Raw genomic sequence first — 23,915 nt, 5'->3', positions numbered from 1 at the left:
CATAGAGTCAATTAAATCATAATTAAAAGATTTATTGATTATCTGCTAGCTGGGTATTAGCCTTAAAGCCCAATCTCAGACATGTTGTCAGTAGTGGTATGGGGAAGAGTTTCTTAAAGGCAAAACCACAAGATCTTCAATATTTATGCAAGCAATCAAACACTGGTCTGTCCTGTCAAGCTTATATGGGTAAGGCAAAGCAATCTTTGGGTATCTGCATAAGCAAATTACACAATTAAAAAAACAGCTAGTCATATCATTATGTCATGACTAACATGACATGTCAATGACTTTGCATTTCTGCATGTGGTCACTGAGTCAAGATTACTGGGAACTTATCTTCAAGGGACTGGAGTCAGAGACAAATGGCTAGTGGGTACCATCGGATGCTTAGCATAAAATGAAGTTTCGTTAGCCCTCACAAGGAAAATACTTCAACTCTTGCTTAAAAATGGCTGCAAAATTAAGTAGAATTCACAGATACTTGTCTTCCATCATACTGCATTTTAAGACTGGTGCAGGCTGTCTAGAACTTGTCTTCAGCTGTGATTTTAGAGGTTTTCGGTAGCTACTGCAGTGTCCCCAGAGTGATCCTGATAGCTGCCAGGACATGCACTAAATTGCAGCTCCACACCCTTAAACAGCTGACTTAACAGATGTTTGAGAAAGCCTTAAAAATCTGTTTACAATAAAGACTGAAAAAAAGCTTAAGAAAGAACTAGCCATATTTATACACAACCCCTGCCCCAATGCCCAGGCAGGAGTCTGTTTTTCCTCAATGTTACTTGATGGTAATCTTAGATAAAGGCAACATTATTCAAATGTAAGAGAACAAAATTTTGAGTTTAATTTCTATAAAGCTGAGTAGGCAGATCACAGCCCCATGAATTTGCTAAGTTAATATGCAAACTTTCCGTCTTCTATAAGTTCAGGGGAAGTTTTGCAGCTTGAGGCAGCCCATAGCAAAAACTAGTAAACAGGGACACTATTTTCTTGATGGTTATATTTCAAAAGGATTATTGTAGGTCCCTGGAAATTGACAAGAGGGTTTTTACAAATATTTACATTTTTAAAGGGAGAGAGCCTGAATAAAAATCTCTACATTTTCTAAAGAAAAGAATTCCAAGAAAAGTCGATATCCTTAAAGCTAGAAAAATCTCTTTAAAGTTTGTAATCCTGAGGGAACTGAGACCCAGTGTTTACTGATTAGATGTAGTTATGAAGTTTGGCATCAAGGAAATTAAATCGAGTTTCCTATTGCTTCCGTTTCTCCACTGGAAAGAACTGACGGCACAACTGTTCATCTTGTTTAGGTTACTCATTCTGGCCTAGCTTTTTCAGTATTGGGCACACTCATGAAAAATTGAAAGCCTAGATTGGACCGCCCAGACTGTCCCACAGCTACGCGTGCGCAATAGGCTCGAACCTCTGACGTCACTGAGCGCAGCCCGCCCCTACATATTAGCAACCGGAGGCGTCCGTAGCAGCAGTGGCTGCGGAGATGTACGAACTTCCGGTTGTCCCGGCAGGCCGCCGCTGCCGCCGCCGAAGCCGCCCGGCGCAGTCTCAGCCACCCGCTCTCCGCCAGAGAGTCGGCTCTGCGGCTCCGGCGCGCCCATGGTCGGCGCTGCGGACCGGGAGGCCGGCCCGGCGGCTGCGGTGTGCTGAAAGGCCGGCGTGGGGACCATGCCGACCCCGCGCGGCTGCTCCGGGCCTTGTCACTTCCTGGCTCCGGCCTTCGTGCTGCTGTTGCTGCCCGCGCTGAGCGGGTCCGGGGCGGTGCCGTCCACGGGGGCCAGGGAAGTGCAGGGGTACAAGCCTCTCGAGCCCGGGCCGCGTACGCTGTCGCCGCTGCCTCCGGGCCCCACCGCGGCCCAGCCGCGGGGTCAAGCTCAGGCTGATGCCACCGGGCCGCGAGGCGCTGAGAGCCGAAATGGCAGCATCCCTGGGGCGGGGAGTGAGGCGGACGGCCTTGAAGGGAAGGCCGGAGAAGGCTCCCTGGGTGGCAGCCTGGCCGTGAGTCCCAGTCCTAGCGACAAGCCCATGACCCAGCGGGCCCTGACCGTGTTGATGGTGGTGAGCGCCGCGGTGCTCGTGTACTTCGTGGTCAGGACCGTCAGGTGAGGCACAGCCTCGATGGGCAACCCAGCGGCCTAGAGCTGTCTGACAGGTGACCTGCTCCATGAAGCAGGGAGAATGTCTGTGACTCATTCCCTTCCCCTGCTTCCAACATCAGGGGCTGGAATCTAAGACCATTTGGTTGGCTGTCTTAATGGCTTGTGTTCCCTTAGCTGGTGACACAAGCTGTTGCCTTTTATTTATAAATCAGTAACCTACCTTCAGCATCTTGCTCTGTGAGTCTTGCCTCTTGCCTTAACTTACCCTGAAGTGGAAGTGCTCTCCCATCCCCTGGAATTTTGATTACACTGCTGTGCAATACTTCCCTTAATACTCTGCATCTGGTGTAACTAACAAGTTAGCGTTTTGCCTTTTAGAATGCACTCCTATTTGTGAATCAGAGTACCATAAAAGTAGCGTAGAAAGTCCTGATGAGTGTTTCGCTTTTGGAAAACTTGCCAATTGTGTTTCTTAGATGGTGCCCTTAATCTGCCCCTAAGTAAGTTGTCCTCAATTAATTGGATACTACATGTCTGGACAGGTGTTAAATGGAGGAAGACCCCACCAAAAGGGGCTAGCCAAGAGAACAGCTGTGGAAAAGCTAATGGTTTCCTTTTCCCTGAAGTAAGAGCAGTAGATGGTATTTGTTAGATTTGTACTGGTTTGTTTATTTCCTGTTTTCCAGATTACTTCACACTTTCCCATAACTACACACTACCATTATTTAATGTCTTTAAATCCTCAAAACGAAATTTAGTTTTTTAAAAGATTACTTGAGAATGGAAAGCCAACATGATGTGTCTTAAGTGGTTGATCAAAAACGTACAGTGTTTCTGACTATGAGGCCCAAAATCTTACAGAATTTGTTTCTTTTACACATACTACTTAGCTACAGTTTTACAACTGTTTTCTAAATGATACATTCTCTTACAAATGTATACAATACAAAGTATTTACTGGGAAGGATTGAAATTCTAAATTAAAACTGATATTAAGAAAATAGATCCTGTCAAATTTTAGTATTGTATATGTTCTTTAAAAAGAATCAGAAAAGGGTATTAAATTGCCCTCATCTTTTTCAAGTTAATGTTTTTGAGGTTGGATTCTTTTTTGTATTACAAATGATTGGATGCAGACACAAATTTGAAAATTTAGGGTTTTTTCCCCAGTTTTTATTTTTTACACACGGTTTAAGCCAAATGTTAAATAGATTTTGAAGGAAAAAAAAGCCATTCTTTTTACTATTTTTGTTTTTATGAGCAGCTAACTTAAGAGTTAAGTTTTAAAATCAAGTATTTAATCTGTTCAGATTTCATTGATAAGTTAGAATCCACATATATCCACATATGTAGCCCCCTGGAGCCCTTAATACGTTTTAAGAATGTAAAGGGATGCAAAGCGTTTGAAAGCCCCTCACATAAGCAATATCATTGAGCTAGAAACCGATGATTTACAAAGTTCAGAAAATCCACACCTACTTTGTCATTGGGAAGTTAGATAGTGTTCAGAAGTTATTAAAAGCTTTTGACCACCAAAGTGGGACTTCTTGATGCTAAGAAATTTTAAGGGAAAATTAAATCATTCTTACTATGCAATTTTTATTTCATACTGTGCATAATTATTATCCTTGATTCATAGAAAGCATGATTATACTGATCATTTTCTTGATATGCTTCTTATTTCTGCCTTTTTATCTTTGTTTCTCCTTATTTGGAATCTTCTATACAAACGGTTACTATCCTTGCTTTTCTGTGTTCATTTCCGTACACCTTGAAAGAACTCAGCCTCTTCTGATTCTCAGATGATTCTGTGTCATACTGTATGAGAAGAGCCAGATTCAGAATGGTGGTACACTGATACAAACTGTACACTCCAGGCAGCATCTAACACATTGGTGTAGTCCAAGTTCTGCATTTAGTTGGCTGTCTAGCATCCAAAGCATGATTGATGCTGACTAAATCCAGGCGTACCCAGAACTCAGCTTCTTTACTTCCAGATTGTGCTCTTTATCCTCATTATGGTGGTTGCTCATTTTGGAGCCTTTCCCAAAAATATGTGCGACAGAGAACCAGAGCTGCTTATTTGTGCCAAGGAAGTACATTCCCAGTTCATGTCTATAGCTGATGATATGGGGCGAAACATTATTTTCATTGTGTAATTTTATTATATCCAACTCTATGAGTCATTGAAAATGTTTTGTCTTAGTCTAACTCGGCATCACAAATATTTGGCTAGAAATAACTTTTTCTGGTAGTATAGAATTATTCCAAGCATTGACATTCTCTCTGTAGAGGAACTTGAGTACATCACTGGAGTGCTGTAGGAACAAAGTGAACACCATATGATGAATACAGCCTCCCTCTGAAAATGCTTCTTCTCTGTTCTGGTCTTTCCTCTGTGCCCACTGCTAAACTTTGTAGCTCTGTGCACAGTATCTAGACAGCCTAGTGTTGCTTGATGGATGGGCCTTGGTTCATACTTTATGTTGCTCAGTAGGTAAGTGGTGAGGATTAGAAACTTAAAGGGTAATTGCTACTTGGTGATAGAACAAAGAAATACTCAATTACTATTTCATTTCTTTTTCTTTGTAGGAATTTCCTTCCTATAGTAAACTATGTAAGGCCAGAAAGCAGTTATAGAGGGTATTACAATTTTAAGGGTATATGTTGACTATAAAAAAATGTTTCTATTATAAACTTATGATTAATTGTTCTTGTTTTAAAGCAAACATCCTTTTTTTTTTCTGTCATGCTGTGTCATGTTTATTCATGTGATGCATCTACTCTTTCTTCTTTAGGAAGTTTCTTGACTTCTCCAGAACTCTATGAAATAGATAAAGAATCTTTGAAGTGGTGGCAGTGGGCAACAGTTTACAATTGATTGTCCTCATTCAGCCAGTCAGTATTTATTCAGCTGCTCACACTGGGCAATCACAGTATCATTTTCAAGTAAATCAGCATTACTGCCCCCTTAGCACTCACAGCCTGGAAGAGCACAGGGACATTCATCAGACAGTACACAGATAATTAAAAAGTGCAGCCCCTACTCACTGTCTCCCTCACTGCTAATGGTTCCTATTTACCTTTCCATCTTGGCTTCTTTGGATGATAGAGAACATATATATGTACAATTATTATAACACAGTTAAAAATAAAATTATAAAAATTATGTCTGGGTCCTATTAATACTTAGCATACAGAAATTGCACAGGATTAATATAATTGTTACCATTTACTGGAAACTTTAAAGCTAATATGAGGCTTCTTTCAAAGAACTCGACTTTGTAACTAAAACACTTACTTTCGCGATTTTACCTGTCATATGCATAAACTAATAAGAATTAATTGTTGATTTATGTGTGTCATATACCATATCACATAATATGAGTACATTTTCTATTTTAATTCTTGCAGAAATCCTCAAAGTAGGTGATATTCTTCTGAAGGCAGGTGAGCCTGCACAGAGTTAAGTGGTTTGTGTGGAGCACATACATAGGACCTGCAAACCCAGCTCTGCCTGAGCCTAACATATGCCATGATTATGGTCCCTTTTAACAAATACACTTTATTTAGAGTGAGAGTGTACATGAAAATGGCCAGCTGATTTATGATAAAAACTGAAGTTGGTAATGTTTCTGTGTAAAATATGAGCTTTGGTGAATATTTACTTTTTAAAACTTTACAAATTGAAAAAGTAAGACAACTTTAGAATTTATCGATATTCATTACTGTGCTAAACTGAAAATAATTTAGTATGCTATGTTAAGCCTACATTCCATCCTTCAAAGATGTTCTTGGTTTGCTAGATATAATCAGAGAATAGCTGTATTTTAAAGCAGCTACTACTGTTATACACTGTCTTGTTCTTCTGATTCTTTTTTATGTCTGTCTGCCTATCTATCTATTATCTATCTATCTATCTGTCTATCTATCTATCTATCTATCTATCTACCTATCTACTTATTTTGAGTCTCACTATGCCACCGTAGATGGCCTAGTACTTGGTATGTAGAGCAAGACAGTGTTAAACTTGGAGACGTATCTACCTCTGCCTCTTGTGGAATTAAAAGTGTGTGCTGCCATGCCCAGCTTCTTACCTGCTTCGTAAGAATATGAGTTACTGAATGAGTTTCACCACCAATGATAAAATTAAGTCATTGATGGAGATTCAATTTATACAGTGATAAAAATAGAAAGCTTTCATAGTTATTTATATCCATTAGTCACTGCCATTAATTTAGTAAGTACTGCTGAGTCTCTGTCGGTACTAGGCCTTGTAATAAGAACTAGCAGTAGGTAAGATGAGAAGTTCTACATTTTTAATGCATCAATTTTTAGATATCCTTTGAAAGTGTCATTTGTGCTCTGATTTTGTATCAAGAGAGATGAAGTGCATTAAAATATATTTAACAAGTGTGACTCCTCAAAAAATTGTATTTTTTTTTGAGGGATGAAACTTTCCCAAATGCATATTGTGAAATAATACAGTGAGAAATATGCTGTGTGGCTTTCTCTCAGGATGTCAAAATATGACCAGGAGTGGTGATATCATACAGGAAGAAGCACAGTGCTTCTTCCCAAATATTTAGCAAAGTAAGTAGGCCTGAGCAGACTTAGAATGTAAATTCTTGACTAGGAAAAATAGTAGTGATTTCATTGAGCTTTTCAGCAGAAATATCCTTTCTCACTCTTCTCTCCCTATAAAACAGGAAGGAAGGAAGGAAGGAAGGAAGGAAGGAAGGAAGGAAGGAAGGAGGGAGGGAGGAAGGGAGGGAGGGAGGGAGGGAGGGAGGGAGGGAGGGAGGGAGGGAAGGAGGGAAGGAAGGAAGGGAGGGAGGGAAGGAAGGAAAGGTAGGGAGGGAGGACGACAATACTGGCTAAGTGATGGAATTTCCTAGAATTTTGAGATATCAAGCAGTCAAAAGAAAGAAAAGAAGAAAACAGAACATGTTGAAGATATGAGCAGCGAGGAGGCTGCCTTCCCAGCAGGCTACACTGAAATGCACCTGGCTAGATCACCACGTAGCCCTGTGTGCTGTGTATCCCCCCCCCCCCCCCTAAGGTGCATGCTGTACTCAAAGTTTAGCTCAGATTGTGAATCAAGGAAAGTAAAGGTATCTAACTGCAAGAATTCGTTAAGGATCTACCTAAACCCGGAAGTACAGGTCCTGCTAGGTAACAACCATTTCCTGAATTTTGAGGGCCATAATGGTTATTGTTTTCCTTATCTTTCAATGTGATCTGAAAATCTACCCCTTGTGTCCTATAATTTAAACATAATACTTTGGAGAGTTTTTCTTTTTCTTTTTTTTCTTTTAAGACAATGTTTTATCTCATGTAGCTCAGGCTGGTCTCAAATTATCTATATAGTAAAAGCTGGACCTGACCACCTGATCTTCTTTCTTTAATTTCCTTAGTACTGCAATTACAGCTGTGTTTATAATGCTAATCTTTTGAGCATTTCGGTTTTTAGTTGTTTATTATTATTACTATCATGGTTTCTATTTGTGTGTTTGTGTGCATGTGTGTGTGTGTGTGTGTGTGTGTGTGTGTGTGAGGGGGGAGAGGGAGGGAGGAAAGGAGAGAGCGAAAGAGAGCGAGAGAGAGCGAGAGCGAGAGAGAGCGAGAGAGAGCGAGAGAGAGAGAGAGAGAGAGAGAGAGAGAGAGAGAGAGAGAGAGAGAGAGATCTGCTGGTTCATGTGGACCATGGCCCACAAGAGGATTTCAAAGGATAGCTGAGGAGTTCATTCTGTCTTCTACTGTGAGGTCTGGGGATAGGATTCAGGTTGTCAGGCTTTTTACAGGAAGCATTTTTATTCAGTAAGATATCTTGATGTTCCTGAGTGTTTTTAATACAGTCTTTTCACTCTGTCCTTGGTACATGCCAAAATATCTGCATTTAGTCAGTGGTTTTTATGTTTATTGCTGAAGGGTAAAGTGTGTTTTGTTTGTTTTGTTGTCGTTCGTTTGTGTGTGTATTTTTTTATGTTTATTTGGTTTTGTTTGGGTTTTTTGTTTGTTTGGTTGGTTGGTTGCCAGTGCCAGAACTATGCTTCCCTATCATTTTGACACACAAGGAAGTTGATATGCATATGGTATTCTTTTACATTATTTACCCTGGACCCTGCTTAGTGACTTAAAGAGTGAAGAGTGGGAAGGACTTTGTCTTATGATTCAGCATGGATGTACTAGTGATCATTTGTGTGTAGGGCATGCTATTTGGGAAGTGTTTGAAGGATTGTTATACATTGGAAGTATTTAAAGTACAGCCAAGCAAGTTTTATGACCTGCTTTTGAATCTATGAAAGTTAGTTCATGGCAAATTTGAATGACTGTTAAACCTCTCAAAGTCCTTGGTTGGGACTTGAAAGATAACAAGCCATGTTTCTCCTCAAGGAGTCAGCTTATCCAATGTTTGGGTTGTATTACTGGTTGAATAGTAAGTTGAAGTCAGAAGTAGGTCACTAATATTACTTCCTGTATTACTATTACACAAATTGCTTCAGATTAATTCTTGTTTACAAATTGCTACATTAATTGTTACTTTATGGCAAAGTAATGATAAAAAGTTTTATTTGTGTAAAAATACAAGTATATGAATATATACTTAACGTATTTATATACTGAGGTCCACTTTGCCTTATAGCAAACATATGCACTTATGCTCATAGAGAGTGCATACGTGGATGTGTATGTGCATGTGATGATTTACATATTCCTTATTCTCGCTTGAATGTATTATGAAACAAAGTTTCTATTCATATTAGTTCATACTTAATATAGTTCTAATACATATTCCATTTTAAGAAAATGAAAAGAAACAAATTTGTGAACCAAGTCAGGTGTTCTCATGTCCATAGAGTAGTAAAGTAAAATGGAGTTTTATTTTGCTGTGTTTATTTTATGTGGCATCAAATGTTTTCACATAAAATTTTATCAAGCTTACTTTAGTACTTTTGATTCTATAAATGACTGATGCATATTATTGAAATAGAGATAGTTCTGACTGAACTGAATATATTTAGTAAAACATTAAGGAATCTGCATCTATGTTAAGACAGCCACTTGAATGACTTATTCTGTGATTAAATCTATCTCAATATACATTACTGTTGCACTATCTCTTTCTGCCAGTTCAGGAGTCCATATTTTTCTGCTTATTTTAGATACTATTGCTAATATTCATTATGCACCAACAAAATATACCTTCATGTTGTAATATGTGTTTATTATGCCTAATTGAAAAGTGTGCTTATTAGTGACTGTATGTATATAGTTATTAGCACATTTATATGTATGAGAGTAAAGAATATAAGGAGTGGTTTTAAAGCCTCATTTAGATTTCAGTTGAAAAATAATGTAAACTGGATATATTAAAAGAAAAACTAGTATTTTTACCTTAATATTTTTTATTAAAACATATATTTTATTTTATGCTTAACATTTTAAATAGTTTTTGGATCATCACAATGATTTTAAAGTTTTGTGTTTTTTTATTTTCCTTGAGTAATATCACTACATATTCATATTGCAGTTGATATTTTTTTGGGCTATGATGCTTATGATCTGAGCTATGGATACCACAATGTGAGACCATACAACAGATCTCACATGACAGGTTTATTGGGGGAAGGTGGTATACTGACACTGCCTGGGGGTGAGGATGGAGGGAGAAAGAGAGTAGGGAGAGGAGGCACTGGCTTTTTATAAGGGGACATAGCACACACGCACAGGGAGGATATATGACTCATGATGACAATGGATAAGTGTAGTGAAAATGTTTCACAACTTGGCACCAGTGATGATATATCCTGTTGTTTCTGGGTCCCTGGGGCAGGCCAATGAAGAATCTGGTTGTTAACAGTACTGTCATGACCATGTATGCATCATTGAATACACCACTAAAGTAAGGAAAGACATTTTTAGAGAAATGACATTTCAAGTTATTCTATTAATATAAGACTTTTAAGTTTTGTTTATTTTTATATGAGTTAATACATATATTAAATAAATTTATTTTAATCAATAAGCATCTCCCACTAATTAATATTTAGTACTTAACTATTCTGTCTCTATATATAAATAGGTTCTTGTTTCTAAGAGATTTTTGAAAAGTAGTATTTACATATATTACTGAATAAATCTACAATGTAAACTATAGAGAGAATATGCCCAGATTATATACAAGCTGGAATTCCTAAATCAATGCACCCTGAAGTTTATACGACACCTAGGACTGAGATGTAATGTTAGACAATTCCTTTTATCTGTTTGCTGAAGATTAAAGCATCAGCCAACTAGTGATAACTTGGATTATAGTTAAGCATTAGCTGAGTTAATCCAGGATACTAGCATATTGCTCATTTGTTGTACATGACCTGGGAGTGGTAAGTTTGTTACCAAAGATAGATTCACATGACATCAAGTTTCTCATTGACACTCTAGACTGGGAAGTCATGTGATTTAGAAAACCCACAGAAAGAATTGCCAGAGAGAGACTCTAATAGAACTGTCAGTATCCACAATCTGTGCTTGTAAGTTTTAGGTCACTGTGTGAGAGCATGTGAATCATCACAGATATTTAATTTAAGTAGTACCTTAACTACCAATCATTAAGTGAAAAGGGACCAAGGTTGAAGTTTGATATTTAATGAAGGCTGCTGGACCGGCCGACTATCTTCTGTTTAGCTCAGGCCACCATGCGCTGCGGCCTGAAGCCAAGTGCTCTACAGCTGGAAGTGGCTAGAGGCCACATGCATGCCACAGCTTGGCACCCACGAGACACCAGCGCGGGAGATGGCTCTGCCAATCTTCCATGCTGTCTCCACAAGGCTGGGCTGAGCCCAGACTATCCCGCCATCCACGCGGTACCCAGTATGAATGAGACTCTAATGCTTAAAATCAATCAGAGGCTTTATATGTTTGGTAATGCTCAATAACAAGATGCCACACAATTGGAGGTGTTTTCCAATTAACTAACCTAGATATAAGTTGTTACCCAGGACTGCTGTCCATACATGCGTGGCTCTCCATCCTCCTACATCTCTGCCTCAAGCTAACTCCTCCTCTCCCTTCCCCTCTTCCTCTCCTTACTCTTCCTACTGTAGCTCCTCCCAACTTGTGGGGAAAATTTCCCGCTACACAGTGACTACTTAGTTCCATTAATTTTTTTTCTTCTGTCCAAAGTAATGTTGATAGCTTTTCTGTTAGGTACTGTTAAGTAGTCTAAATTTAACTTGGTAAACAAGCTAAATCCCATCTGCCAGCAAGTTCTTGTAAAGTCCTAGACAGAAGAATTTTTAAGGACTATAAACAAAACAAAATATTAAGACAGATATGTGACAGAAATCATATTGGCCAAAATGGAAGCAAAACTTAGGATCGTGTTTTATATGATTTTTGAGAATGTATGCAAATGTCTGTGTGTTGATTGGTACATCAACTCATTTTGCATTGTTATTTGCTAATTTAAGCATGTAATTTTTTACTATATAATGCTACTTTATACTTTATATACTATCTTTTTTCTAGTTAAAGCATTTATTACGCTTCATCACCTTTAGGTAGATAGAAAGATAGGTCAGTCAGTAAGAAATGACCTGTGGAAATTATATTTTCTCCAGATATAGTAATAACTTATAAATTTTGATGGCTGAGGATAGACATTTTATACTCAAACACTAACATATTGTTTATTGGTTAATATGTTGCAAACTCTGATTTTAATGTATGCATCAATGTACAGGCACTTTGTCTTTCAGGGCTCTCAGTTACTTTTGAGGGGTCTCTTAATACTCTGCCATTGGCGCTGAAGTTAATATTCTAAGTGTCAGTTAACATTATGTTAAGCTTGGGTAAATTATAATTTAATTAAAATGATTTTCATTTGTGATTACTTGCTGAAATATTTTGTTTCTAATCTCTGACAAGTCCCAGTAAAACACCCACAGCTTGTCCTGTATATAGTGTTGACATTATCATCTTTTATTCTTAGGTATTTTATTGAATGTATTATCATAGTTTGGATCATGGAGTAAGAAATCACCAGCTTAGTGATGCTGAGTTTCTATTACTGAATTTTTTGGTTGACTTATGTCTCAAGTGTGATCATTTTAAAATTCTCAAATGATTCTGATGTGTAGTCTAGGTTATGGGCCACTAATCTAAATTGAGGCATATCTCTAGAGCTTCAAATACCTAGCTTTTGGGTGGTAATAACATTGCTTAGTTGTGTCTGTCAATAAGAAAGCATCAAGGATGTGAGATTAAGGCTGGAACTAGAGTGCTTCAGAAAGATTTAGTATCTGAAGGAAGGCTTGTGGAAGTCTCTCCTGGGGCTGGAGAGATGGCTCAGCAATTAAGATTACTGCTGTTCTTCCACAGGACATTGAGTTGTTTCCAAGGACCCATGCGGGGCATTTCAGAACCAACTGTAGCTACAGCTGTAGGTTTGTGGTACCCTCTTCCTTCTGCCTTCTGTGGCAACCCTACACATTTCATTCACGTACACATATTCACACACCTATACATACACACATAAATAAAAATAATAAATATCACCCAACTTTAGTTCACAGACGTTGAAGAGAGTATGTTAGGAGAAATGTTGATGTCATATGACTATATAGGAATGAGTTTATTTAATGAATTTCCAGGAAACCTTCATGCTAAGTTGATTTTGTTAGTATGACTGAATTTTAATCAGTTTTGTACTGAGGGTATGTTTAGTAGGAAACAGACTAATTTCTTTCGTTTACAGTTACATATAAAGTAAAGACAAGGCTATGTTAAAATAATTGTGCTTATTTATTTGTTTGATTTACTAGGATGAGAAGAAGAAACCGCAAAACGAGGAGATACGGTGTTTTGGATACTAACATAGAGAACATGGAATTGACACCTTTAGAACAAGATGATGATGATGACGACACCACACTGTTTGATGCCAATCATCCTAGAAGGTATGTTGCCACAGTGTGTCAGGATGCAAACCTGTGCCCAGACAGTTGAAGCACACTTCGTTTTGCAGTCTTTATTCTAGTAGATTTTACTGGGTTCTATTTAATGAATTTCTTTGTCCTGCCCAAGCCATGGATTTCATTCAGAAGGCTTTGCTGAAATTGATATAAACAACAGTGTACATTTTCTAAAATGAACTTTCTCTTGGCAGATATCTTTGCAGTGTTTGCTTGAAATGTTTTCTTCTTGCAGTTTGCGTTACCTTAGCATATATTTGCTTATGTTTGTTTTTGAGAAATGTTTAGTAAACATGCATTTAGTCTTACAATCTGAAATGATTTTGTCAATTCACATATTTGGTTTGCAAACAGTACTTCCTGATCGAATTGTAATTCTAGAAGTTTTCTGTTTCATGGCATAGCTGTGATCTCTCTATTCAGATCTAGTCTCACAACACATCAAAATCTTCCCTAAGGTGTTTGGAAAAACAAAATTACAAGGGCATATGAATTAGTATCAGTGCAAATGGAGTGAGAAGAGACAACAAAGGTTCCCGCAGGTAGGAAAGGTATGCTAAGAGCGCACAGGATTTTCTTTTGAAGGCAAAGTAGAATCTAGAATCTTATAAATCAGAGGGCACAGAAATCTCTTTTACTTGATGAAATTTATTCTTTAGCAGTTTCATATATGTATATAGTACATTCTGCCTAACTTCACTCCCATCTTCTCTCCCTCTCCCCTGGAGTCCCTTCACCCTCTTTCTTACAAGATTCTCTTCCACAGTCGTGCCTTTTGGTTCAGATGCAGTGAGTTTAACCTGTGAACACAGGTGTGCACATATCCACTGGAGCATGGTGGTCTCGTAGTCAGGTCTGTAACTGCTGTGCATGACTTCCCTTTACCAGAATTGTTTAGTAGCCAATAGCTCAGCATGGAGGAATCAGGCCCCAGTTCATGACTGGCTATTGACAGGTTCAGTGGTATAAAGGCCCAGTGCAGAAGATTCAAGCTGCCCTTTCCAATAGTTGTGCCATGTTCTGGAGACAGCATCCCATTGTCCTTCTGTGTAACTTCCAGCTGTTGTATTCTTTCCACTCACTCTTCTCCAAAGTTTTCTGAGCCTCGCTGGGGTGGCTTAAATGCCCTGCTTAGGGCTAAGCTTTCAACTACCACTTAGTAACAACTTCAGCAGCCCTAATTCTGCATTCACTGTCGTTCCTTGCAGAGAGATGTCTGTGATTAAGGATAAGAGTAACATTTGTCTATGGCTATAAACAGATATTTAGAATGCAGTTTGGTTCCATGTCAATTTATCTGAATTATAGTAGTGAATCCCCCACTGGGCCCTATGTTCCCAAGCTTCTAGCTATGTGATTTTGTTCGTTTGTTGTTGTTCTTGTTTTACTATGTTTATAATGCCAGGCAAACATTCCTCTGGTAGAGGCCTAAAATCCTATGTAAAAGCCATTGCTTACCCTTGTACTAGTTGCAATACTATTGCACCAGTGGGCATATCATGCAGGTTGTCATTTTAGTAGTTAAGATTCATGCAGGGTTACTTTTTTGTATTACTATAGAATTGAATAGCTCAACTTTTGTTACTTTTGTTTAGATCCCAAGATTTTTCTGTTGTTAGGATGAAGATATCCTATATAGCTGAATAGCATTGCTCCCAGAAGCCATTATTTATTAAATAAAAGTCTCAGTGGCAAATTTGTGATTTTTCTTTAAGAGTTGATAGTTGAGAGTGCTAGCATTCCTTATGGTGTCTTCCAGCCCCAAGAAAGCTTTTAGGGAGAAAGCTCATGGCTCAGTTCTAGTTCGGTTTCTCTATATCATGGATCTGAATGTGTGTTGTCTTCAGCAATGGATGCTCTCTTCATCTGGTTCTGATGGACTTACAAGAGGAATGGCAAGAGTGTGTTGTTGTTTGGTGTGTAAGACTGGTTTTTTTTGGCTATCTCTTTTGAAAGTATGGGCCAGCTAAATTTGTTAACTTGCATTTAATAGTAAATATATTTAATTTTTATTTATCTTCATATTAGAATCAGAAGAAAAATAATATGCAGTAGCATGAGCACAAAGACGTACTGAGTGAAAGGATGACGACCTTGGGTACCACATCAAAGTACTAAGTAAACAAGGCTTTATAGTTGATTTACTCTTTAAAACTATTATTATCATTTGTAATGGCCATAATTATATTTAATTATGCTAGATATGTATGAGATGTCTGCTATATACACTCATAGAAAGGAAAGACAAAATGAAATTTACAGTTTATGATTACCTCCAAAGAACTCAATTGGAGTATCAATTCATCTATATTAAATACTTTGTAATTTGAGGGTGAATCATCCTCCATACATTCTTGTTTGAATACTTGGTTTCAGCTGGTAGCATTGTTTTATCAAGCTTGTAAAACCATTAGCCAGTAGAGACTTGCTGAAGAAAATAGGATACTGTCAGTGCAGCTTACCAGTTCAACACCCAGTTCCAGTTCCCCGACCATGGATACAATGTGAATAACCACATTGTCACCCTCTTCCCTACTGCCACCCTTCCCCACCATGATGGAATGTGCCTTCCAAACTGTAAGCCAAGTACAGTCTTACTCCTGTAAATGTAGCTAATACAAGAATTCATCAAGAGTCCACCACAGGCAAAAATAATCACCTTAAGTTTAGCTGTTGTAAAGGTGATGACTTCTGAAAGAAGTCAAAAGGAAAGCGCATGAAATTATTATGTATAATTATATATCATCAAGTTTGAATCCTAGAGGAAAAAAATGGATACATTCTAGACAACCAATTGATGTACTCTTTGCTGAGGAAGACATACTCTCCTGCCCTCAGCTTTCCTTGGTTGCCCATTGTTCTTTATCTAGGGTTGAGGCCTCAAGGGCTTTTCCCCATCAAGTTTGGCATGGTCATTGGTGTCACCCTTGCTCAGCTCACATTTGGTAGTCATGTCAGAGACTTTATGGGTGTAGGGATACATTCTCACAGTAACTCTACCTCTGCCCCCCATCTTCTGGCTTTTATAATCATTCTGCTCCTTCTGCAGCTTTCCCTGGGTCTTAGAGGAGTCTTTTATAGATGGATCCATCGGGACTGGGCTCCATACCCATTTTGAAAACTACTTTGTAGATTTTGTAGGCAGCCAGAGTAAGACAGTAGATGAGTTAGATCCTGCAATATGAGAGTGACTTGTACTATTTAAGGATATCAGAGGATATTTAAGGATGTCACACAAATTTAGGAATTAAATTTTCTAGGCTAAAGAGAAAGACACAGTAATAATAAAGTGGTTCAGTGTTTTAACCGTAAGGTAATGAAGTCATCTTGGGATTTGAATCTTAGTTTATATCTCAGTAGGTATTAAATTTAACAGCAATCATTGTGGAGCTCAGTCAAACTGTACTGAAGCTATAGGAGTTATTATGGGCTATCAGTTATGAAGCCAGTTTTATTGTAAGGAATTTCAGGTGATTATACAGTATCCCAATGACCAGAGAAAACTGAACAATCATTTTGATATTAGGATATTGGCTTTGTACCCAGGGATTCTAGCAACCTCTGGCTTCATAGGATGGACAGAGATAGGCAAATTGTCCAGTGTCCTGTGGTTTATGGTCTATTAGATAGACTTAAGGCTACCAAGACAGAAAAAAAGAAATGTAAAACTAGTAAGCTTGCCATTTGACATTTTTTATTAATTAAGGTTTCCAGAATCAATGGTAATTTACTTTTCGAGGCATATGTTTATATTTAAAATGAGAAACAAAGATGGATAGTCAGAATCACAAAGTAGCAAAATACAGTGAAATTGTTTCTGTATTAGTGCTTTATTCTCCCTCTCTCTCCCTGTCCTTCTCCTTCTCCCTCTCTCTTTCCCTCTCCCTCTCCCTCTCCCTCTCCGTCTCCCTCTCCCTCTTCTCTCTCCCCCTCTTTCTCTCTCTCCCCCTCTCCCCCCTCCCCCTCTCCCTCCCTCTCTCCCTCTCCCTCTCATTCTCCCTCTCCCCCCCCATAGATTAAATCCAGAGTCTAGCAGATTTATGCTACAGAAGCACCCCTGAGCTGCATCCTCAGCTCTGCCTTTGTGTTTTTGTACTAGATTTGTATTTATTGATTGGTTGGTAGAATTCATGAGTGGGAACATTAGGGAGTGGAGTTTGGCAAGACATTTAACTTTGTAATAGACATACTTACATATATACATAGGCACATATGTAGGTATATATACATACATAGGCACATATGTAGCTTTATGTTTCCAACTCTGAATGTAAAGGCTATTTGAGCAAAAGGATTAAGACATCTGCTGTCAGACTGTCTTTAGCAGAGTCAAAAGTTACATCCACAAATTCTCACCAACATAACTGCTTAAGATGAGCTGAACAAAATCAGCATCAACAGGCATGCCACATTAGAGAAGGCCACAAAGTCTCTAGGCAAAGGAGATGCTAAGAGTGGAAGAAATAGTCTTCCTCAGAGAAGGACACACCCATTGGTTGTCTAACACCAAACGCTCAGGCCTGCTGTATGTACGTACACTGTACATAGACTGAGCAGGTTGTGTATGTGCCTTCAGGAATGCGTGTGTGTATTCATATATACATACATGTAAGTTATAACAATAAGTAAAAAGAACAATGAATTTGAAAGAGAGCAATCTGAGATATATGAGATGATTTCATAGGACAGTGAAAAGGAAGTGATATAACCTTAAAAATAAAATAAAAAAATTAAAAAGAATAAAGGCGTATTAAGAAGGTAAACACAAGAATCAAGTTTGAAGATTTGTAAACAAAGCAAAAAGATTTTTTAAAAAAGCCAGAGACTTTGCTTGCAAATATATTATGATAGCGGAGATGACTTTCCGACGATGCACATGTATCTGTTTATCCATGTACTTAGTGTGGTTTCACATCTTAATGATTTAGTACAAGAAAACACGTGAAAACACGTGAAATTACCTAACCTAAGTCACACTTGTTAGGTTTACTTTCATTAGCATGTCCTCCTTAAGAATTTATATTACTAAGGTAGCTTATTAAATAATTTAAAAATTTGGGTACCTCCACATATGTTAAAGCATACCAGCACTGAGAATCTTGAGTAGCATTTTATAGTACTTCTATCAAATTTTCAATATTCCTAAGGGGGAAAAATGATCAGAATATCCCAATCAGCATCTCATTTTTTTAAAAATATGACAAATTCCAAACTTCAACAGTTTTATGTCCCTTCTTTGGCTGATTTTAATTTCCCCTTTTTGGCACAGTATATGACGAACATAATCAGGCAGCATAGAACACATGCTACCAGTCCCCAGTGTCTGCTGTGAAGCCTGCTCCTTCTATTGCTGTACATTGCTAGCTGTCCTCACCACCGAATGCAGTGATTTTAACGACTAAAACAGAAGGAAGAATGCTACATTTCTCAGCTACTCTACTTCAATAATCTGTATCTTTAAAAGATGAATGGAGCTACTGGACAACTTGCTTTACAGAATGGATTGAACACAACGGGAACAATAAGAAACAGGGGAAAAAGCTAAAGTGGAAAAACATCAAGAAAAGACAAAGTAATAAAGAGGAAGAGGAAACACTGTGGGTTATTTTAATGTTATATCAAATACAATTTAAGGCAGTACTTTTATTACTAAATAGAATTTTGTACAACCCTAATATTTCTCCAATGTACCAGTGGATCTATATATGGATATGTATATATATGTGTACACACATACACATATACACACACACACATATTAGTTTATACCATTGGTTATATATATGGATATGGACATATATAGTCTGTACTAATTATATATAATATCCATGTATATCCAATGGTAAGACTAGTATATAAGTGTATGTATTATATGTGTATATATGTGTTATATATATATATATATATATATATATATATATATATATATACACACACACACACACACACACAAAATATATATGCAATGTGTATATATACATGTATAACAGCTAATCTTGAACTTGTGATTGTCCTGAGCTTCCTGAATGCTGAGATTGTAGGTGTAAGCTATCATGTCTCACTTTTATTACTATATTGTATAAAAAATTAAAAATGAATCTGCATTCTATTGGCAGAAATAATATTCAACATTTACTGCATAGCAAATATCTCAATAATTGATGCACATTTCACTAGGAGGGAACAATTCCTTTTGTTTTGGGAACATGAGGTACCAGAACTGTCACAGGAGTGACTAAATAGATACTACTCCACCCTCTTTACTAGGAGTGCTCTCAGAATGGTCTTCTAAAGGAATTCTTACAACTCCAGTTCGAGGGAGGAAAATTGGGGCTGAGAGAACTTAAATAACGCTAGACTCCTCATCCTGTTACAGTCTCATTCTGTTGGTTTAGTATTTATTTGATTCACATCTAAATTATAAACATTACCATTCTGTCCCTCCCTCATCTAAGGGACATTCCTATTAGTTTTCCAAATATGGATCCAAAGTGAGGACTGGGAGTCCTGTTGTGTTCTTTGCTTCTGCTCTCTGAAGAACCTTAGCATTCGACACTAGTGATTGTAACTAATTTTCAATCATAACTTACTTCTGCTGTGTTAATAGTTATAAAATTCTCCTTTATTGCCCAGATTCTTTGTTGTTGTCATTTTGTTTGTTTGTTTTAAAGCACATTTCATTTCCAGGGAAGACAGGGAATCTTCTTCCTTACAGTTTCATAAAATTAGCTTTTGTACTGTCTGTACTTAGTGTTTCTATCTTACTAGTCCACTATTGTTAAAGAGCTGTAAACATGGGAAGAACAGAGCAGGTTTTTACATGATGGGTGGCATTTTCTCTTCTTTTGGACAGAAAAACTCAGGAGATATGATAGCATGTCATCACTAAAACAGCTACCACTTTTCTGAAAAAAAAAAAATTGTAAGAAAATGTCAATAATCCACTACACTATTGGAAGAGTAAAACAACTTTAAAGCACAACGAACGAATGGAAACAGTATATTAATACTGGGAAGTTTAACTTCTGTCAAAAATAAAGTAATTATTGTAATGACATGAATTAGAAGACAATTCTAAAATTAAGGAACCAGCTTTTAAAAGCGAGTACTAGTGTCGTTCCAGTGCTAGGCTGGTAATTTGTGCTAAATATGTCATTCTAAAGCCCTAAATTTGCTTCCTCACTACTTTCACGATGCCACATTTAATTTATTATTGTATATGTTCATTATACTTTGTACATAAAGACACCTTATCAGAAGACAGGTTGTATGTAAGTGTTTATTTAACAGATGCAATAAGTAGCTGGACCTTGTAGGGCTGGCAGTATAGATAGGGGACTGAACGGTGCTGTGACGTATACTTAGCAGTAGATATGGTCGGTAGCCAATTAGCCACATGGTATTTCAGAATAGAGGTCTTCATTTCAGCTCAAGATTACCTCTGTCTTGTGAGGAATGTCCAAACTGTATTGTACATTTACAAGTACAGCTGACTTACAAAGTAAAGAATGGAAATTCTTCTTTTAATGTATTAATTGATCACTGTCTTCCCACCTTCCCAATACTAAACAATATTCTTGACTCTGATAATAAAGGAAGGGGATCAGGAATTCACAGGCGTCTTTAGCTATGTGAGACTATAATTTTTAAAAAAATGGCAGTATTTCTTAGAGTTAATAAAAACCTCGAGCCAGGCATGGTAAATCATGCAGTAATCCTAAAACTTGATTGGCCGAGGCAGAAGGATTTCTGGGACTACAAAGTGAGATCCTGTCTTAACAAATTAAAATTAAAATCTTTCAATATATTTGGGGTGATTAAACAACAACAAAACATGCACGCCTGCTTTATTAAACTTTTTTTCTAAATCTGTTCCACACACTGGCACATGCACGCTTGCTTTGTGCGCACTGGACATCATCAGACCACTGACCACTGAGGTTAATAAAAGAAAGATTCTACCCATAGTTTGTCCTTTGTTTCAAATTGTTGCAAGTTCTGTGGAGACTTAAACCATTACTTACTTCATCTAAGGCCTTACTGCTTTTGGTCTGGTGACTAAAATAGCTAAACAAGCTGCCAGTTTAACTCTGACAGTGTCATGATACTTCATGCAAGTATTTTCCTCACCGTCTCCCAAGTACTCTTGCAAGCTTCATTCTGGAATCATTTGGCAGCTTGTGATTGCAGTTGCACATCTTGTTTTGTGACAGGCTTTTATCATCACAGAAATTATTGACCTGCATTTACTAGGACAGCATGCCATCTCACGATATGGTCCTAGGACAGAGTATGCTGGCAGTCCTGTCTACAATGGCCACAGTCTGTCCTAATGGCTTTCCAGCTTCAATGTCTTTCCCTCTAAATAGGCACAGCTTGCAATACTTGGCACCCTGAGTGTGTGCTATGGCCCCTGACTCTAGTCTAACATCTGTGTTATTTATCCAGGAAATAGAACTTGTTTTTTTGTTTTTGTTTTTGTTTTTTTCTTATATAATGATAATGCCATCCTAATTTTCCTGAGAAATGGCAACTAAATTAAGGGTAGCAAATGAGAAGGGTGGACTGATAAAGTGATGTTGATAAATGCACCAAACAGCCAGATAAGGTCCTGTGGGAGGTGTGTCAAGGAGAGTTGATAGCTTCAACCATGGTATGGTGGTGTATAAGTGTGCACTTGTTCTTAGACTTTGAATGTAGAGCATAGAAACATGTATTGTAGCTGGAGCCAAAGTCAGATCATGTAAAAACAAAACCAAATCTCTAAGGACTGATTCTGTCAGACAAGACCACTCCCAGACCTTCCCATGCTTCTAACTACATGAGTGATCCTATGGCACTTAACCTTGTAGATGACTCCAGTGATTTGTAAGCGGCTCACTACTACATTTAAGAAAGAACCCGAGGTGCAGTATTTTCAGATACTTTATGTGGTCAGGTGAGGAGTGAATGGAAATGAAGATTCATATTCCTATATGTATTTAAGAAAAAAATGATCAGACATCCCAGTGAGAAAAATTTGATTGTGAATATAAACATGAGGTTTTATTACTCACAATATTATGTATAAAATTATTTTGAATAGTTAAAATTACAGTTTGAAGGTTATTAATACAGTTAAAAGGTAATTAATAGTGACACTGTCACATAACCACAATGGTTTTCAATTAAGTTTTTCTTCTTAGTTTTATGTTATTCTCCTCAAAACTTCTGAATCTTTAAATGTGTTTATAAACAAGTGGTATTCATATATTTCTTTATTCATTTTACAGATAAGTATGTGCCTTTAATGAGAAGACTTCATATTTCTACTGAAGAACAGAATTTCTATGTCTAAGGAATAAGAAGCCACTCTATTAAGGGGAGGGAAATTTAATTTATATACATTATGTCAACCTTTAATTTGTTGTTACTCAATAAATATTGTATCATTTTGTTACAACTTTGTATATTTGCAACTGCTGTATTTATTAGTGGGCTCCATGTTGTTAGGGACAAATTATACTATACTGGATTTCCTGTTTGAAAATTATTTTTAAAATGTTTTCTGCAGAGCTTTTGTTGCTTCCTTTTACCATATTATTGTAACTTTGTTTTCTTAATTAATTATTGTTGCTTTCTTTTTTGTCAGTGTCATAATTTAAAGAACTATAAGCCACAACTAACTGGTATGAATAAATAAAATTCTACTAAACCTTTTCCAATTTTTATGGGGGAAAAAAGAAAAATCTATTATATTGTTTTTGAGTTTGTAAATAGTAATAATTGTTTGTGCTAAAGTATGAAAAAGAATAAATATGATTTAAAATTATTTAAGTGGTACAGACAGAATGCGTTTACAAAATAAATACTGCATAATTATATATTAACATGTGTTTTATATTATCTTTATATATATACTGAGTCCAAAACATTTTTCCCTAAGTATAGTGTCTCATACCTGTATTTCCTGTATTAAGGTGGATCTCTGGGAGTTTGAGGTCAAGGATAAAGCAGACAGAGAAGGTTGAATATCTTTTTAGAGGTTATATATTTTGGAAATTATGAATTTCAAGTACAATTGTAGTGTAATGTGAGAGAGTTAATAATACAAATTGTATGTTTATAAGTCTGAATCTTGTCAGAGATCAAGAAATTGAAATTTTTCATCTGTGGACTTTGAAGTCAAGGATTCTATGTAGAGATTAGCTTTATCTCGCAGCAAATCCAATCCCACTCAGGACCGATTTTTACATATTTTAAAATTTAGAAGAAAAAGAAAAGGCATGGGTCATAAAAGTTCATTGCTTGTTAACATCAATGAGGTCATTTAAATCTTGACAGATGGACTGATCCCCAGTCATAGTGGCTTAAAGGATTTATTTACTAACATCAACTTTACTTTATCATGTTTACTTCTACTGTGTTTGACATTTTCTCTGTATCAAAGCTGATTAAAAAAAACTACCTCAAAAGCAAACTTGGCTATTTTATAGGCTTCTGCTCTATGATGATGAATTAATTTGGTATTGACTAAAGCCAACCTTGAGGCTACTCTCATTCAACAAGACCACAATAGAATCTGCTCTAACAGCAAGAAAAAGATCAAAAGAAAAATCGCTGTCTACTTAAGTATAAACCAGGTCTCTAATATTTCAAATAAAACTCAAAAATTCATATGCTAAAAAGTGTTCTTGTCGCCACGTTCTCTTCTTACATTGGCGAGCTTTGCTGGCTGTCCACCTAGGTTATGTGACACCTTCATTCTGTGGCTGGGGTTGTGGTCATCTTAAATTTCATCTTGACTGAGACTCCAAAGCAGCTTAATCATATGTTGGCAGCT

General features: G+C 37.2%; 1 protein-coding gene across 2 annotated transcripts; it reads left to right on the top strand.

Annotated features, from left to right (window-relative positions):
• The first annotated feature begins 1,500 nt into the window (after positions 1-1,500).
• Positions 1,501-23,552, top strand: Fam174a (family with sequence similarity 174 member A). 2 transcript variants are annotated; one of them, XM_028755356.1, is made up of 3 exons: positions 1,501-2,120; positions 12,944-13,078; positions 22,366-23,552. In XM_028755356.1, the coding sequence occupies exons 1-3, from the start codon at positions 1,687-1,689 to the stop codon at positions 22,367-22,369; spliced, it is 573 nt and encodes a 190-aa protein (XP_028611189.1). In that variant the 5' UTR covers positions 1,501-1,686; the 3' UTR covers positions 22,370-23,552. The 2 variants fall into 2 exon arrangements, with proteins under 2 accessions (XP_028611189.1, XP_028611188.1); XM_028755355.1 differs by lacking the exon at positions 22,366-23,552 and adding an exon at positions 18,363-18,681 and having other exon boundaries at positions 1,687-2,120.
• The last annotated feature ends 363 nt before the right edge of the window (positions 23,553-23,915 follow it).

The sequence above is a fragment of the Grammomys surdaster genome, unplaced genomic scaffold (genome assembly GCF_004785775.1).
Source record: "Grammomys surdaster isolate TR1022 unplaced genomic scaffold, NIH_TR_1.0 126059, whole genome shotgun sequence".
NCBI lineage: Eukaryota > Metazoa > Chordata > Mammalia > Rodentia > Muridae > Grammomys > Grammomys surdaster.
The sequence above is the reverse complement of the archived record's forward strand: the minus strand, read 5'-3'. Positions and strand labels throughout refer to the sequence as shown.

Excerpts from the sequence above, each read along its gene's own strand:
- Fam174a (XM_028755355.1), top strand. The coding sequence starts at position 1,687 with ATGCCGACCCCGCGCGGCTGCTCCGGGCCTTGTCACTTCCTGGCTCCG. Across the intron at positions 2,121-12,943 it reads TTCGTGGTCAGGACCGTCAG|GATGAGAAGAAGAAACCGCA; the intron begins GTGAGGCACAGC and ends TTGATTTACTAG.